The 17,423-nt window shown below is 35.1% G+C and overlaps 3 protein-coding genes across 3 annotated transcripts; 1 reads left to right on the top strand and 2 right to left on the bottom strand.

Moving 5' to 3' along the window:
- Positions 1-3,464: 3,464 nt before the first annotated feature.
- LOC125590267 lies at positions 3,465-4,424 on the bottom strand. The gene has a single exon (XM_048763685.1). The coding sequence runs from the start codon at positions 4,422-4,424 to the stop codon at positions 3,465-3,467; it is 960 nt and encodes a 319-aa protein (XP_048619642.1).
- A 4,434-nt stretch (positions 4,425-8,858) lies between these two features.
- Positions 8,859-9,818, top strand: LOC125590266. The gene has a single exon (XM_048763683.1). It carries the CDS (start codon positions 8,859-8,861, stop codon positions 9,816-9,818), a length of 960 nt encoding a protein of 319 aa, XP_048619640.1.
- Positions 9,819-14,085: 4,267 nt separating this feature from the next.
- On the bottom strand, positions 14,086-16,909 carry LOC106409562 (PHD finger protein ALFIN-LIKE 6). The gene is given in 5 exon segments (XM_022705372.2): positions 14,086-14,520; positions 14,601-14,739; positions 15,077-15,305; positions 16,048-16,080; positions 16,282-16,909. Coding segments are annotated over 5 exon segments (747 nt in total). The 5' UTR covers positions 16,382-16,909; the 3' UTR covers positions 14,086-14,274.
- Positions 16,910-17,423: the final 514 nt, after the last annotated feature.

The raw sequence follows: 17,423 nt of genomic DNA, 5'->3' as shown, positions 1-17,423 counted from the left end.
GTCTTCATATAGAATAGTTGGCCCCGTACTTTTGTCAATCCCACTACTTGAACAAATGTGTTGGCTTATTGATCTTAGCCATACACATTCTTTACTTGCTTCATGGAGTGCGATGATCTCAGCATGATTTGAAGAGGTAGCCACAAGCGTTTGTTTCTGAGAACGCCAAGATATAGCAGTGCCTCCGATCGTAAAAACATATCCTGTTTGCGATCGGGCTTTGTGTGGATCTGAAAGATATCCTGCATCTGCAAAACCAACCATTTGACCATTTGAATCTTTAGGGTAAAATAAGCCTAAATCAATAGTCCCTTGTAGGTAACGAAAGACATGTTTAATTCCATTCCAATGTCTTCGTGTTGGAGATGAGCTAAATCTTGCTAGAAGATTAACAGTGAATGATATATCAGGCCGTGTACAATTTGCAAGGTACATCAACGCTCCAATTGCACTTAGATATGGTACTTCCGGACCAAGTATCTCTTCTTTTTCCTCAGGTGGTCGAAATGGATCACTTTCAATGTTAAGTGATCTAACGACCATTGGGGTGCTAAGAGGAGTTGATTTATCCATGTTAAATCGTTTCAACACTCTTTTAGTGTATGTGGATTGATGCACAAATATACCATTTTGTGAATGTTCTATTTGTAGGCCAAGACAATACTGTGTCTGTCCAAGATCTTTCATCTCAAATTCTCCTTTGAGATAGTCTGATGCCTTTTGTATTTCTTTTTGAGTTCCAATAATATTTAGATCATCAACATATACCGCGATTATCACAAATCCGGATGTTGTTTTCTTGATGAAAACACATGGGCATATAGGATCATTCACATATCCTTCTTTTGTTAAATGTTCACTGAGACGATTGTACCACATACGTCCAGATTGTTTTAACCCATATAATGATCTTTGCAATTTTATTGCACATAACTCTTTAGGTTTGGAACTTAATGCTTCTGGCATTTTAAATCCATCAGGGATTTTCATGTAGATATCAGTATCTAATGATCCGTATAGATAAGCTGTAACAACATCCATGAGACGCATCTCAAGATTTTTATCAGCGGCTAGACTCATCAGGAATCTAAATGTGATCGCATCCATTACAGGAGAATATGTTTCCTCATAATCAATACCAGGTCTTTGAGAAAATCCTTGGGCTACAAGGCGAGCTTTATACCTTGTAATCTCATTTTTCTCATTTCGTTTTCGAACGAAAATCCATCTGTACCCAACTGGTCTCACATCTTCAGGTGTGAGTACAATAGATCCAAACACTTTTCGTTTGTTAAGCGAATCAAGTTCGATTTGTATTGCTTCTTTCCATTTATTCCAATCATGTCTCTTTTGACATTCATATATGGATTTCGGTTCTGGATCATCGGTATCTTCATTTACCTCACTTGACACGATATATGAGAAAGCATCATCAAGGTCATTTTGTTCATTTCTATTCCATATCCTTTTATTATGGATGTAATTAATAGAAATCTCATGATTATCTTTCGATTCATGATGCTCTGATTCATCAGAGTCCTTATCATTTATTTCTTCCAAAATATTTTCTGCTATTTTGGGTGCATCATATATTTCAGCTTTCTTCTGTTTCCTAGGATTCTTATCCTTAGAACCAGCAGGTCTACCACGCTTCAGGCGTGTTTTTGGCTCTCGTGTGTCATCCTCCTTTTCTTGTTCATTTGGCATTTTGATACGAGCAGGAGCATTTGCAGCTGGTATATGAGATTTAGTTACCGTCTTGGTATCTGCAAATGCATCAGGTAGCTGGTTAGCTATACTCTGTAAATGCATAATTCGTCGAACTTCTAGTTCTGACTCTTTAGAAGGAGGATCAAGATATAACAATGATGGTACACTCCATTTTATATCACTTCCAACATTTTTGTTTTCTCCCCCTAGAACTGGGAATACATTTTCGTCAAAATGACAATCAGCAAAACGTGCTGTAAAGACGTCACCAGTCTGTGGTTCTAGGTATCTTATAATTGATGGAGAATCACAACCAACATATATTCCCAACCTTCTTTGTGGTCCCATCTTTGTTCGTTGTGGTGGTGCTACAGGCACATATACCGCACAACCAAAGATTCTAAAGTGGGAAATGTTTGGTTCTCGACCAAACGCTAACTGTAGTGGAGAATACTTATGGTATGCACTCGGTCTGATCCGAATGAGTGCTTCTGCATGCAAAATGGCATGTCCCCATACAGAGGTTGGAAGTTTTGATCTCATGATCAATGGTCTTGCAATCAATTGCAGACGCTTAATTAAAGATTCAGCCAAACCATTTTGCGTATGAACATGAGCAACCGAATGTTCAACTTCAATTCCCATTACCATACAATAGTCATTGAATGCTTGGGATGTGAATTCACCAGCGTTGTCTAGTCTAACTCTTTTAATAGTATAATCAGGAAACTGTGCTCGCAGTTTGATTATCTGAGTTAGAAATCTCGCAAATGCCACATTTCGAGATGATAATAGACAAACGTGTGACCATCTACTGGATGCGTCAATTAATACCATAAAATAGTGGAATGGTCCACATGGTGGATGTATCGGTCCACATATATCACCTTGAATTCTTTCAAGGAACTTTGGTGATTCTTTATCGATTTTGGTTGGCGATGGCCTTACGATCAATTTTCCTAGAGAACATGCAACACATGTCATTTTATTCCCTTGAGAAATCTCCTGGATTTTCAATGGATGACCATGTGAACTTTCTATGATTTTACGCATCATTGTAGTGCCTGGGTGGCCAAGGCGATCATGCCATAACGTGAACTCTTCTGGGTTCCGTTTTACTACAAGATTTGATTCGATCTCATCGATATAAGTATGATGTAATCCCGAAGGAAGTTCTGGAAACTTTTCCAATATGTGTTTTCTGCCACATTTTTCAGAAATTACATACATGTATTTCTTTCCATCCTCAGTTGCAGACTGAGTATCATATCCGTGAAGATATATGTCTTTAAAACTCAACAAATTCCTTTTAGAACTCGGAGAGTATAAAGCATTATTTATGGAAAATTTTGTTCCATTCGGCAAAGTAAAGTTTGCTTTACCAGTTCCTTCAATCACGTCTGCAGGACCTGATATTGTATTGACGACAATTCTTGTCGGTTTTATATCAGAGAAATATCTCTTTTGTCTCAGAATAGTGTGCGTTGTTCCACTATCTGGTATGCATATTTCACGAATCCGTTTCTTGGATTTTGCTCCATTAGTATTTTGATCCATTTCTGAAATTATCATAAACATTAAATAAAAGTGAAACGTGAAATTTATTCATTGATTATATAAAGAAAACACACAATAATTATACAAATATTGTTGTTAAAACAACATTATTCTTTGAAAACATAATTATTATACATTACAAATGAGGACTATTCAGCAGTCTTATTAGAAACATTTCCGTACTCTTCAAGAGTATTCTAGTCCAGCTCATTTGCGAAATCAGAGGATTCAAGGTATGAGGTCCCTTCAACGTTTTCCGTGAGGTTCACCTCTTTAGCCTTTCCTTTTATGGATTCTTGATATAACTTGCACAAATGTGGGGGAGTACGACAGGTACGGGACCAATGTCCTTTACATCCACATCTGTAACATACAGTCTCACTTTTCTTTGTGGTATCCTCTTCGGTTTCTTTGCCTTTATGAGGTTGTTCAGATCTAACCCATTTGTTAGATCTAATACTTTTAGGATAGTAAGGCTTTCCACGTTTGTTGTTGAAACGCCGACCACGACCTCGATTGGTATGGTTTCTCCTTCCCGAATATTCTACCGCCGTAGCATTCACTTCGGGAAATGCCTTGGCTCCCGTGGGTCGGGAATTATGGTTTTTGATTAGTAACTCATCGTTCTTTTCAGCCAACATGAGTGTTACCATCAATTCAGAAAATTTGGTGTACCCACATTTTCTGTAAATTCGGGATAAGACGTTGTGTTCTTTGTGGAAGGTATTGTATGTCTTGTCAAGCATTTCTGCTTCGGTGACAGGGTTACCACAATATTTTAATTGTGCAACTATCCTCAAGATAGTGGAATTGTAATCTCTAACCCTTTGGAAATCCTGAAACCTCAGGGTTTTCCACTCTTCAAGAGCGTGAGGGAGATTGATTTCCTTTTGATTATCGAATCTGTCTTTCAAGGCTTGCCATAGTACAGCTGGGTCCTCAACGTCTCCATAGTCGTGAGTTAGATTCTCATCTAAGTGCTTCTTCAGGAAGATTATCGCCTCGGCTATATGCTCGGGTGGCGATTTGTTACCGACTTTTATAGCTTCAGATATCTTTTTTATTACAAGATAAGGTTTCACATTTGTGACCCATCTGACATAGTTTTCGCCGGTTACTTTTAGAGCCGGGAACTGGAGTTTCTCGATGTTTGCCATTTGTATTTCTAAAACACAAAATAGTAATTTTATTAGAACTTCATAATTTAAAAACCGTTTACATTAATCATACAAGCAATTACAAGGAGAAGCGATGTAAATAAAATTAAACCGATATTCATCTTAAATTCACTCGGAGTAAATTCTCCAACGAATGAACCATAAATAGAAACACAAATAAAAATGGCACATAAAAACAAAAGTGCGCGAATCATCTTTCTTGAAATGAAAAATCGGAGGAGAGCGATTTGAAATTTTTGAGAGAAGATGAAATGTTTTGGATGATGAAATGGAGTGAAAATGAGTTGTATTTATAGATGAAAATTACTGTTCATGACCGTTGGAGAAAGGGGAAATTTTTGAAAAATTTTCTTTGTGACCGTTGGGGTTAAATCGAGTGCACCAAAAATTAGTCTGAAAATATCGTATTAAACGGTCAATCAAATCTATAAAATTTCATAAAAGTGAAAAATTATGACAATGAAATATTTATGTTATATGACAACAAATCATGCGACGGCTCAGCCGATCAATGCAGAATAATAAATAAATTATACGGCGGCTCGGCCGACCAATTAATAATAAACAGAATATAAGGCGGCTCAGCCGACCAATAAATAATAAACAGGATATAAGGCGGCTCGGCCGACCAATAAATAATAAACAGGATATAAGGCGGCTCGGCCGACCAATAAATAAATTAAATTACTAGTAAATAATATAGGCGGTATTCCGGCCATTATAACATGATATAAATAATAGTAGAGGCGGTATACCGACCATTATAACAGGGTATAAATGATACAAATAAATTTTACCAAATCGCAGAGTGATCGTGCTGATAACGTGTTATGAAATAACTTATAATTTATAGTATCGGAAAATTTAAATAAGAGTAGAATTCAATACCCGTAGGAAGCAAATAACACTTAATATGAGAGAAAGAGTTTATTATAAGGAAGAAGAAGAAGATGTAATTGTGTACAAAAGAGTGAGATGAGTGATGGTATTTATAGTGAGCAACAATACATAAAATATCAAAGATGGTGCTTGATTTGGTAAATGAGTGGGTGATCATAGTGCTTGATGAGTAGATGATCATAGTGCTTGATGAGTAGATGATCATAGTGCTTGAGTTGGTAAAGGAGTGGAGGATCATTTCAAAGTTTATCTTATAACAATTATTACTATCTCATCATTAACAAATTGCTATTTTTGGTCAATCCTATAAGGATACTGTGCCATAACACACTTTAAATATTCAGTTCCTTTTATATAAGATGTTTTGAAAGTTTATATTTGGTTAGTTTTACAAACATTTTATCCAAATTGTTTTTTTTTGCTAAATATGTATGCAAATTGTGTACTTATGTTATATATGTTATAACCATTTGGAGTTACATTTATTTTTATTTATCAAACCAAAATTGTATATTTACAAAAAGAAATTGGGAAATAGAATTATACAAAATTTGAATTAAGTCAAGTCAAGACCAAACAAATAAAATAAAACAAATCAGAGATGCATTGCTAAAAATAGTTGATCACATAACAGGCTTCGAAGCATCATCAGTGGAAAATGGTAAGCATACTTGAACGAAGCAAATACGACCACAAATAGATTTTTCGATGGTGTTAGTCAGCTAAGAAACATAGATCAATACATCATTATGACGTATTTCAATACGAACCAGAACGAAGTCTAATCTATTGCAAGCTTTAGATTAAAAATTTGGGAACTTATGAGACTAGCATATGGTGAACTTTAAACAAAAAACACTATTATTCAAATATAACAAATATTTAAATTATACTAAATTGTTTCTAATTAAGTACTGAACGATAGCTTTTATGTAAAATAAAAAACATTTATGGCTTTTTATTTTGGTTTGTTTTAACAAAAAAAAAATATATATTAAAGTCATACTTTTTCAAAACATTGTACCAAATATGGGTTTGGAGACTATCTAGATGAATCATTCTTGTCAATACAACTTTCTTTATCGATTCACAAAAAGATAGATACAAAACAAAGTTAATACAGTTTTCTTAAGAAATAGACATGCAATTCCAAACAAAAGAAAATAACAATTATATTATCTGAATATACAAGATTTATATTGGACGACATTAGGAAGACACACCTTGTCACAATTGTGAATGCCAGACACATAAATTAAGAAAAATAAAAAGAATATTGGACACAATGTCTATAAAGCTTATATATTTTTAATTATAATTTGATTCGTCTACAAATTATCTCGGAACATAATTCGATTGAACGAGAACCTCTATTCTTGGTTTAATATTTTAAAAGAAAAGAAACATATACAATATTTTGTTGATTTTTTTCAACACAATCCAGGATTAGTTGATAAAACACACCTGTTTCAAAAAAAAAATCGGAAAATTTTGAAAATAATATGTTCTTCATAAAAAAAAAATGATGATCAGTATCTGTTCATACAACTATACAAATATCTCGTGTTTTCAACCTGACGGCAACATAATACTAAAAATTAATAATCCACTAAAATGGTGATTCAAACGGACCCAGTCTGGTAAAAAAAAGTAATTTGAAAGAAACTCCAATTTTGGATTTATACACTAAAAGAGAATAAACAGGTTGAAACATTGATCGATCCAATGACTTTGTATTGAATGGTTATTACCAAACATATATCAACAACGCAGTAGATGTATTTACGAAGATGACAGATTTGTGTATCTTTCTGATTTTGCATCAAACCAAAACCTTGTGGTTTACCCTATATGTTCGATGGATTCTTCAGATAATGCATTTGTAGTTGCGTACAGAAAAAAACAAAAAGGCCAAAAAAAACACATGCATCTGTTTTGTTAGATATTTGGAGGCCCCTATCAGTATGACCCATATATTTGAGTCATTTACTTCATGTCTTTTGAGAAAGGTCCGATCTATTAGATACCTTGTAAATAATATATGAACAATTAGATAATGCTAGAAGAAAGAACCAACTGACAAAGACATGTAAACTAGTAATCTATGTTATAATATCTTCTGTGTCATTATTTGGATTTAGGTTTTATCCACACAAAAAGTATTTATAAAAACTAGAATATGTAACCAACTCGTTTATAGAATTTTTCTTATCTGATACTCGTTATCAGGCCTATTTTTTTATTTTTTTTGCCTGGTACACTTTATCTAGTAGTTTATTAAAATATATACACTATACATTACATATAATCTCATATGCTGATAAATATAAAGCTGTTATAAGATAAACTTTGAAATGATCCTCCACTCCTTTACCAACTCAAGCACTATGATCATCTACTCATCAAGCACTATGATCATCTACTCATCAAGCACTATGATCACCCACTCATTTACCAAATCAAGCACCATCTTTGATATTTTATGTATTGTTGCTCACTATAAATACCATCACTCATCTCACTCTTTTGTACACAATTACATCTTTTTCTTCTTCCTTATAATAAACTCTTTCTCTCATATTAAGTGTTATTTGCTTCCTACGGGTATTGAATTCTACTCTTATTTAAATTTTCCGATACTATAAATTATAAGTTATTTCATAACACGTTATCAGCACGATCACTCTGCGATTTGGTAAAATTTATTTGTATCATTTATACCCTGTTATAATGGTCGGTATACCGCCTCTACTATTATTTATATCATGTTATAATGGCCGGAATACCGCCTATATTATTTACTAGTAATTTAATTTATTTATTGGTCGGCCGAGCCGCCTTATATCCTGTTTATTATTTATTGGTCGGCCGAGCCGCCTTATATCCTGTTTATTATTTATTGGTCGGCTGAGCCGCCTTATATTCTGTTTATTATTAATTGGTCGGCCGAGCCGCCGTATAATTTATTTATTATTCTGCATTGATCGGCTGAGCCGTCGCATGATTTGTTGTCATATAACATAAATATTTCATTGTCATAATTTTTCACTTTTATGAAATTTTATAGATTTGATTGACCGTTTAATACGATATTTTCAGACTAATTTTTGGTGCACTCGATTTAACCCCAACGGTCACAAAGAAAATTTTTCAAAAATTTCCCCTTTCTCCAACGGTCATGAACAGTAATTTTCATCTATAAATACAACTCATTTTCACTCCATTTCATCATCCAAAACATTTCATCTTCTCTCAAAAATTTCAAATCGCTCTCCTCCGATTTTTCATTTCAAGAAAGATGATTCGCGCACTTTTGTTTTTATGTGCCATTTTTATTTGTGTTTCTATTTATGGTTCATTCGTTGGAGAATTTACTCCGAGTGAATTTAAGATGAATATCGGTTTAATTTTATTTACATCGCTTCTCCTTGTAATTGCTTGTATGATTAATGTAAACGGTTTTTAAATTATGAAGTTCTAATAAAATTACTATTTTGTGTTTTAGAAATACAAATGGCAAACATCGAGAAACTCCAGTTCCCGGCTCTAAAAGTAACCGGCGAAAACTATGTCAGATGGGTCACAAATGTGAAACCTTATCTTGTAATAAAAAAGATATCTGAAGCTATAAAAGTCGGTAACAAATCGCCACCCGAGCATATAGCCGAGGCGATAATCTTCCTGAAGAAGCACTTAGATGAGAATCTAACTCACGACTATGGAGACGTTGAGGACCCATCTGTACTATGGCAAGCCTTGAAAGACAGATTCGATAATCAAAAGGAAATCAATCTCCCTCACGCTCTTGAAGAGTGGAAAACCCTGAGGTTTCAGGATTTCCAAAGGGTTAGAGATTACAATTCCACTATCTTGAGGATAGTTGCACAATTAAAATATTGTGGTAACCCTGTCACCGAAGCAGAAATGCTTGACAAGACATACAATACCTTCCACAAAGAACACAACGTCTTATCCCGAATTTACAGAAAATGTGGGTACACCAAATTTTCTGAATTGATGGTAACACTCATGTTGGCTGAAAAGAACGATGAGTTACTAATCAAAAACCATAATTCCCGACCCACGGGAGCCAAGGCATTTCCCGAAGTGAATGCTACGGCGGTAGAATATTCGGGAAGGAGAAACCATACCAATCGAGGTCGTGGTCGGCGTTTCAACAACAAACGTGGAAAGCCTTACTATCCTAAAAGTATTAGATCTAACAAATGGGTTAGATCTGAACAACCTCATAAAGGCAAAGAAACCGAAGAGGATACCACAAAGAAAAGTGAGACTGTATGTTACAGATGTGGATGTAAAGGACATTGGTCCCGTACCTGTCGTACTCCCCCACATTTGTGCAAGTTATATCAAGAATCCATAAAAGGAAAGGCTAAAGAGGTGAACCTCACGGAAAACGTTGAAGGGACCTCATACCTTGAATCCTCTGATTTCGCAAATGAGCTGGACTAGAATACTCTTGAAGAGTACGGAAATGTTTCTAATAAGACTGCTGAATAGTCCTCATTTGTAATGTATAATAATTATGTTTTCAAAGAATAATGTTGTTTTAACAACAATATTTGTATAATTATTGTGTGTTTTCTTTATATAATCAATGAATAAATTTCACGTTTCACTTTTATTTAATGTTTATGATAATTTCAGAAATGGATCAAAATACTAATGGAGCAAAATCCAAGAAACGGATTCGTGAAATATGCATACCAGATAGTGGAACAACGCACACTATTCTGAGACAAAAGAGATATTTCTCTGATATAAAACCGACAAGAATTGTCGTCAATACAATATCAGGTCCTGCAGACGTGATTGAAGGAACTGGTAAAGCAAACTTTACTTTGCCGAATGGAACAAAATTTTCCATAAATAATGCTTTATACTCTCCGAGTTCTAAAAGGAATTTGTTGAGTTTTAAAGACATATATCTTCACGGATATGATACTCAGTCTGCAACTGAGGATGGAAAGAAATACATGTATGTAATTTCTGAAAAATGTGGCAGAAAACACATATTGGAAAAGTTTCCAGAACTTCCTTCGGGATTACATCATACTTATATCGATGAGATCGAATCAAATCTTGTAGTAAAACGGAACCCAGAAGAGTTCACGTTATGGCATGATCGCCTTGGCCACCCAGGCACTACAATGATGCGTAAAATCATAGAAAGTTCACATGGTCATCCATTGAAAATCCAGGAGATTTCTCAAGGGAATAAAATGACATGTGTTGCATGTTCTCTAGGAAAATTGATCGTAAGGCCATCGCCAACCAAAATCGATAAAGAATCACCAAAGTTCCTTGAAAGAATTCAAGGTGATATATGTGGACCGATACATCCACCATGTGGACCATTCCACTATTTTATGGTATTAATTGACGCATCCAGTAGATGGTCACACGTTTGTCTATTATCATCTCGAAATGTGGCATTTGCGAGATTTCTAACTCAGATAATCAAACTGCGAGCACAGTTTCCTGATTATACTATTAAAAGAGTTAGACTAGACAACGCTGGTGAATTCACATCCCAAGCATTCAATGACTATTGTATGGTAATGGGAATTGAAGTTGAACATTCGGTTGCTCATGTTCATACGCAAAATGGTTTGGCTGAATCTTTAATTAAGCGTCTGCAATTGATTGCAAGACCATTGATCATGAGATCAAAACTTCCAACCTCTGTATGGGGACATGCCATTTTGCATGCAGAAGCACTCATTCGGATCAGACCGAGTGCATACCATAAGTATTCTCCACTACAGTTAGCGTTTGGTCGAGAACCAAACATTTCCCACTTTAGAATCTTTGGTTGTGCGGTATATGTGCCTGTAGCACCACCACAACGAACAAAGATGGGACCACAAAGAAGGTTGGGAATATATGTTGGTTGTGATTCTCCATCAATTATAAGATACCTAGAACCACAGACTGGTGACGTCTTTACAGCACGTTTTGCTGATTGTCATTTTGACGAAAATGTATTCCCAGTTCTAGGGGGAGAAAACAAAAATGTTGGAAGTGATATAAAATGGAGTGTACCATCATTGTTATATCTTGATCCTCCTTCTAAAGAGTCAGAACTAGAAGTTCGACGAATTATGCATTTACAGAGTATAGCTAACCAGCTACCTGATGCATTTGCAGATACCAAGACGGTAACTAAATCTCATATACCAGCTGCAAATGCTCCTGCTCGTATCAAAATGCCAAATGAACAAGAAAAGGAGGATGACACACGAGAGCCAAAAACACGCCTGAAGCGTGGTAGACCTGCTGGTTCTAAGGATAAGAATCCTAGGAAACAGAAGAAAGCTGAAATATATGATGCACCCAAAATAGCAGAAAATATTTTGGAAGAAATAAATGATAAGGACTCTGATGAATCAGAGCATCATGAATCGAAAGATAATCATGAGATTTCTATTAATTACATCCATAATAAAAGGATATGGAATAGAAATGAACAAAATGACCTTGATGATGCTTTCTCATATATCGTGTCAAGTGAGGTAAATGAAGATACCGATGATCCAGAACCGAAATCCATATATGAATGTCAAAAGAGACATGATTGGAATAAATGGAAAGAAGCAATACAAATCGAACTTGATTCGCTTAACAAACGAAAAGTGTTTGGATCTATTGTACTCACACCTGAAGATGTGAGACCAGTTGGGTACAGATGGATTTTCGTTCGAAAACGAAATGAGAAAAATGAGATTACAAGGTATAAAGCTCGCCTTGTAGCCCAAGGATTTTCTCAAAGACCTGGTATTGATTATGAGGAAACATATTCTCCTGTAATGGATGCGATCACATTTAGATTCCTGATGAGTCTAGCCGCTGATAAAAATCTTGAGATGCGTCTCATGGATGTTGTTACAGCTTATCTATACGGATCATTAGATACTGATATCTACATGAAAATCCCTGATGGATTTAAAATGCCAGAAGCATTAAGTTCCAAACCTAAAGAGTTATGTGCAATAAAATTGCAAAGATCATTATATGGGTTAAAACAATCTGGACGTATGTGGTACAATCGTCTCAGTGAACATTTAACAAAAGAAGGATATGTGAATGATCCTATATGCCCATGTGTTTTCATCAAGAAAACAACATCCGGATTTGTGATAATCGCGGTATATGTTGATGATCTAAATATTATTGGAACTCAAAAAGAAATACAAAAGGCATCAGACTATCTCAAAGGAGAATTTGAGATGAAAGATCTTGGACAGACACAGTATTGTCTTGGCCTACAAATAGAACATTCACAAAATGGTATATTTGTGCATCAATCCACATACACTAAAAGAGTGTTGAAACGATTTAACATGGATAAATCAACTCCTCTTAGCACCCCAATGGTCGTTAGATCACTTAACATTGAAAGTGATCCATTTCGACCACCTGAGGAAAAAGAAGAGATACTTGGTCCGGAAGTACCATATCTAAGTGCAATTGGAGCGTTGATGTACCTTGCAAATTGTACACGGCCTGATATATCATTCACTGTTAATCTTCTAGCAAGATTTAGCTCATCTCCAACACGAAGACATTGGAATGGAATTAAACATGTCTTTCGTTACCTACAAGGGACTATTGATTTAGGCTTATTTTACCCTAAAGATTCAAATGGTCAAATGGTTGGTTTTGCAGATGCAGGATATCTTTCAGATCCACACAAAGCCCGATCGCAAACAGGATATGTTTTTACGATCGGAGGCACTGCTATATCTTGGCGTTCTCAGAAACAAACGCTTGTGGCTACCTCTTCAAATCATGCTGAGATCATCGCACTCCATGAAGCAAGTAAAGAATGTGTATGGCTAAGATCAATAAGCCAACACATTTGTTCAAGTAGTGGGATTGACAAAAGTACGGGGCCAACTATTCTATATGAAGACAATGCAGCATGTGTTGCTCAAACGAAGGAAGGATATATCAAAAGTGATAGAACAAAACATATACATCCAAAGTTCTTCTCATACACTCAAGAGCTCGAGAAGAAGAAAGAGATTGAAGTAAGATATGTCCGATCATGCGACAATGCAGCCGACCTCTTCACAAAATCACTCCCTACTTCGGTATTCAGAAAACATGTCCATAACATTGGAATGCGTCATCAGAAGGATCTATGACTGCTCAATCGAGGGGGAGCTTACGTAGTTGTACTCTTTTTACCTAACTATGGTTTTTCCCATTGGGTTTTCCTAGAAAGGTTTTTAACGAGGCAACAAAGACGTTAAGCGAGAGCGGAGAGTGACACCGGTCCCCAAGGAGAGTGTTACGAAACTTAATACAAGATGGATGATCAAGGGGGAGTGTTATAAGATAAACTTTGAAATGATCCTCCACTCCTTTACCAACTCAAGCACTATGATCATCTACTCATCAAGCACTATGATCATCTACTCATCAAGCACTATGATCACCCACTCATTTACCAAATCAAGCACCATCTTTGATATTTTATGTATTGTTGCTCACTATAAATACCATCACTCATCTCACTCTTTTGTACACAATTACATCTTCTTCTTCTTCCTTATAATAAACTCTTTCTCTCATATTAAGTGTTATTTGCTTCCTACGGGTGTTGAATTCTACTCTTATTTAAATTTTCCGATACTATAAATTATAAGTTATTTCATAACAAAAGCATATTATTACCAATACCTGCAATGACTGTAGACGAAAAAACAAGACTCAAACATGCAAATTAGTAGTAGCATTGACATAAACAACAACAAAAATCCAGAAAAAAAAAGAAAGGCATTACCAATTGTACATATTTTCAATTCATAATGAAAACTAAACAATTAAAAAAAGAAACGTATATTTTTATCATCTTACATCTTCTAAAACCCAATTATCTGCTTTTTTTGTTTATATGACATCAAGGTCTGGCTCTCTTGTTAGTGCAACTGGGGCATTTGTGGTGCTTGATGTGCTCTGCTTTAGCAGGTGTTATCTTCACACATTTTCCATGGAACCATTTCTCACACGCGTCGCAGCATATCCAAAACTCATCTGTACCGTAGCTGTCTCCACAAGCGCCACAAACCGCACCTTGTTCCTCCTCCTCCTCGTCTTCACTCTCATCTTCTTCTTTAGGCGGTGGAGATGACATCATCTTCGAAACCTTTATACAAAGAGATAAGTGCTTATCAAAGGATGAAGAGTGAGAGAGGGATATATTTATAATAGATAAACAGAAGATACCTTCAAGCCACTAGGTTTGCTTTTGCTATTGTTGTTGTTGGTACCAGAATGATCTTTGGATTGCTTTGCATTGCCTGTCACAACCTCGAAAATGGTTGGAAGATCGTTTATCATCTGGAAGAGTTAAGGAATCAATTCACTGGATAAGCTTGAGAGGAAAGTAGTGGTTACTACAATGCAGTGCAAACTGCCTAGGGTAATTACAAGAAATACAGATCAGAATCAGGCACATATCACATCTATTGACCTGAATCCTAACTCAAACAACACTGGTCCAGTTAGGTGGAATTCATAACACTTGTGACTTCAGTTTGGTCTCATGAAGTAAACGATAGGAATTCAACCCATTGAACAACATCAAGCGAGTCAATAAAGACACACAGAGATTGTGTAAATATAAGCAACAAGACAACACAAGAGGATGCTAGAACAGTCATTACAACCTTAGCACACAGCTGAGAAGGAAGGAAACTTACCTCTCATTCTTGCCAAACCCGAAACGTGCGCCAAAGTAGAAGGCAACCGAAAGCAGCCAGGAATCACTGTGAACAGCGACCAAAGAAACCCAGTCTTTTTCTTGCATGCCGTCTCTAGCGAAATTGATGCCTAGAGCAGGTTCAGGAAGCTCAGGAGGAACTTCCTCAACGGGGAGATTAACCTCCCAAGTCTCATTTGGAAGTCCATACAGACACAAGTTCTCCTTCTCTGCATATAAACAAAAACGCCTTATTTAGAAAAAAAAAACAACACAGAATACTAATCCCAGAGAAAGCTTTTAACACAGGAGAAAAGCGGTAGAAACAAAATAAACAGTCGCTCTGAGAAAAATTAAAACTTTTTACCAAACTATTGAAAAGTGAAAACTTTTACTCTTAAGTGAGATCTGAACTAAACGACAACGATATAACACTTACACTATGAAAAATTTGTAATCAACTGAAACTCTGTTACATGACATCAGTGAACAAATTAATGAAGGATAGTTTGTAATTAAACACTGAAGAAGAAATAAGAGAAAAGGACAAAATTAGCACTAAATCAAGTTTTTGTTCCCAAACTAGCACTCAAGGTCAAAAATCACAAAAATAACACTTAATGTTTTATCAAAAGTTACAAATTTAGGGTTTAGAGTTAAATGGTGGAGTTTAGGATTTAGGGTTTAGGGTTTAAAGTTTAGGGTTTAGGGTTTAGGGTTTAGGTTTTAGGGTTTAAAGTTTAGGGTTTAGGGTTTAGGGTTTAGAGTTGAGAAATGAGGTTTTGGGGATAAGATTTCAAATTTTGAAAAATAAAAAAATTAAAATTTTCAAAAGATAAAATGCTATTTTGGTCATTTTAGTTTTTTTTTTTTTTTTTTTTGAACAAAAGTCATTTTAGTTTTTGAATGTTATTTTTGTGATATAAACTTAGAAAGTTGCTATTTTGGAGATTTGTCCAACAAATAACTCACCAGGATCGCATGTTTGGTAAAACTTCACCATATCTGCATTAAAACAAAAAAAAAACAAAGAAACGTCAAATCTCATCAAGAAACCCACAAAAATAGGATTTTTTTTTTTTATGATCGCGGAAGAAGCAGAAACACAAATCAACGCAATCTTTTGATTCGCTGGTACGGACTTGTCGGAGAAAACAAAACAGTTGAGAATCGGACAAAACAGGAAAGAACAAAGAGTAAACTGACCGAAAGTGAGAGCCTTAATGAGACCAGCTCGTCGACCTCTGAAGTCGCTAAAGACCTCTTCCACAGTTCGAGGTGTATGTTGAGTAATAATCCCCTCCATTTTTTTTATCCACCCAACAACAACTTCACAGACCAGAGAATTGAAATAACTTCTATAATATTGTTCAAAATTGAAATATTAAAAAAATTCAAAACATAAATATTAAATACTAACTAAAAACCAACACATAACAAAAATTAAATAAAAACAACACCTAATATAAACTAAATTAAAGCAAAATCAATGATCCAAAACTATTAATCATAACTTACCGAGAGTTCTGAATTACGATAAGCAAAAGCGTGAGAGAGGTATGTCAAATTTGGGATCAACGAAGTTTGTGAGAGAAATGATAGGGTTAATGTGGGTTTATATAGAAGATTTTTATAATTCCTAAATAATATAGTTTTTTTTTCTTTCTTCGAAAAAGTTATAGATAACTTTTAAAGGTTTAATTTCTATATTACTTATATGTATGTTTTACGTTTTAATTTTAGAAGATAAATATGATTAATATAGAAATTATCTATTAAGAATATTTGCTTGACATTTTAATTTTAGAAGATAAATATGATAAATACAGAAATTATCTTTTTTTATATAAAAAATAGAAGTTATCCAAATATAATATATATATATATAATATAATATATAATTGTAAGTATAAAAATGAACGAGCTCATGAGCAAGCTCATGTTCATTAAAGATCATTCATATAACTCGTGATCTAATTAAAGCTCGATCATTACACTCATTTATTAAATGAGCTTAAAATATAGAGATCATGCTCATGAAAAAACGAGCCGAGCTGAGCCAGCTCATGAGCTATAACTCATTTTGACACCCCTACCCAGGAGGAATAAACACGTATGCATCACGTGTACGAAAGAGAGATTGAAGGAACATGCGTCGAACGCAGAAACCGCATCCATGCCTCCGCCGACCAGAGCTTTACGCCCGAACTCTGAAAACCCACCGGAGACCAATCTCATCGGGGCCAGAGTAAATACCGGAGTAGATTAGAGATAACCAAGCGAACCACCGAGATAATCACTTCACCGGATTGAAAACACTCAATTCAAAGGAACTACATCGACCTAAT

Source organism: Brassica napus, chromosome C7 (assembly GCF_020379485.1).
Source record: "Brassica napus cultivar Da-Ae chromosome C7, Da-Ae, whole genome shotgun sequence".
Classification (NCBI taxonomy): Eukaryota; Viridiplantae; Streptophyta; class Magnoliopsida; order Brassicales; family Brassicaceae; genus Brassica; species Brassica napus.
Note: the sequence above shows the minus strand (reverse complement) of the source record. Positions and strands in the feature narration are given on the sequence as shown.

Bases quoted from the DNA above. Each gene is read 5' to 3' on its own strand.
- LOC125590266 (XM_048763683.1), top strand. From the start codon at position 8,859: ATGGCAAACATCGAGAAACTCCAGTTCCCGGCTCTAAAAGTAACCGGC.
- LOC125590267 (XM_048763685.1), bottom strand. From the start codon at position 4,424: ATGGCAAACATCGAGAAACTCCAGTTCCCGGCTCTAAAAGTAACCGGC.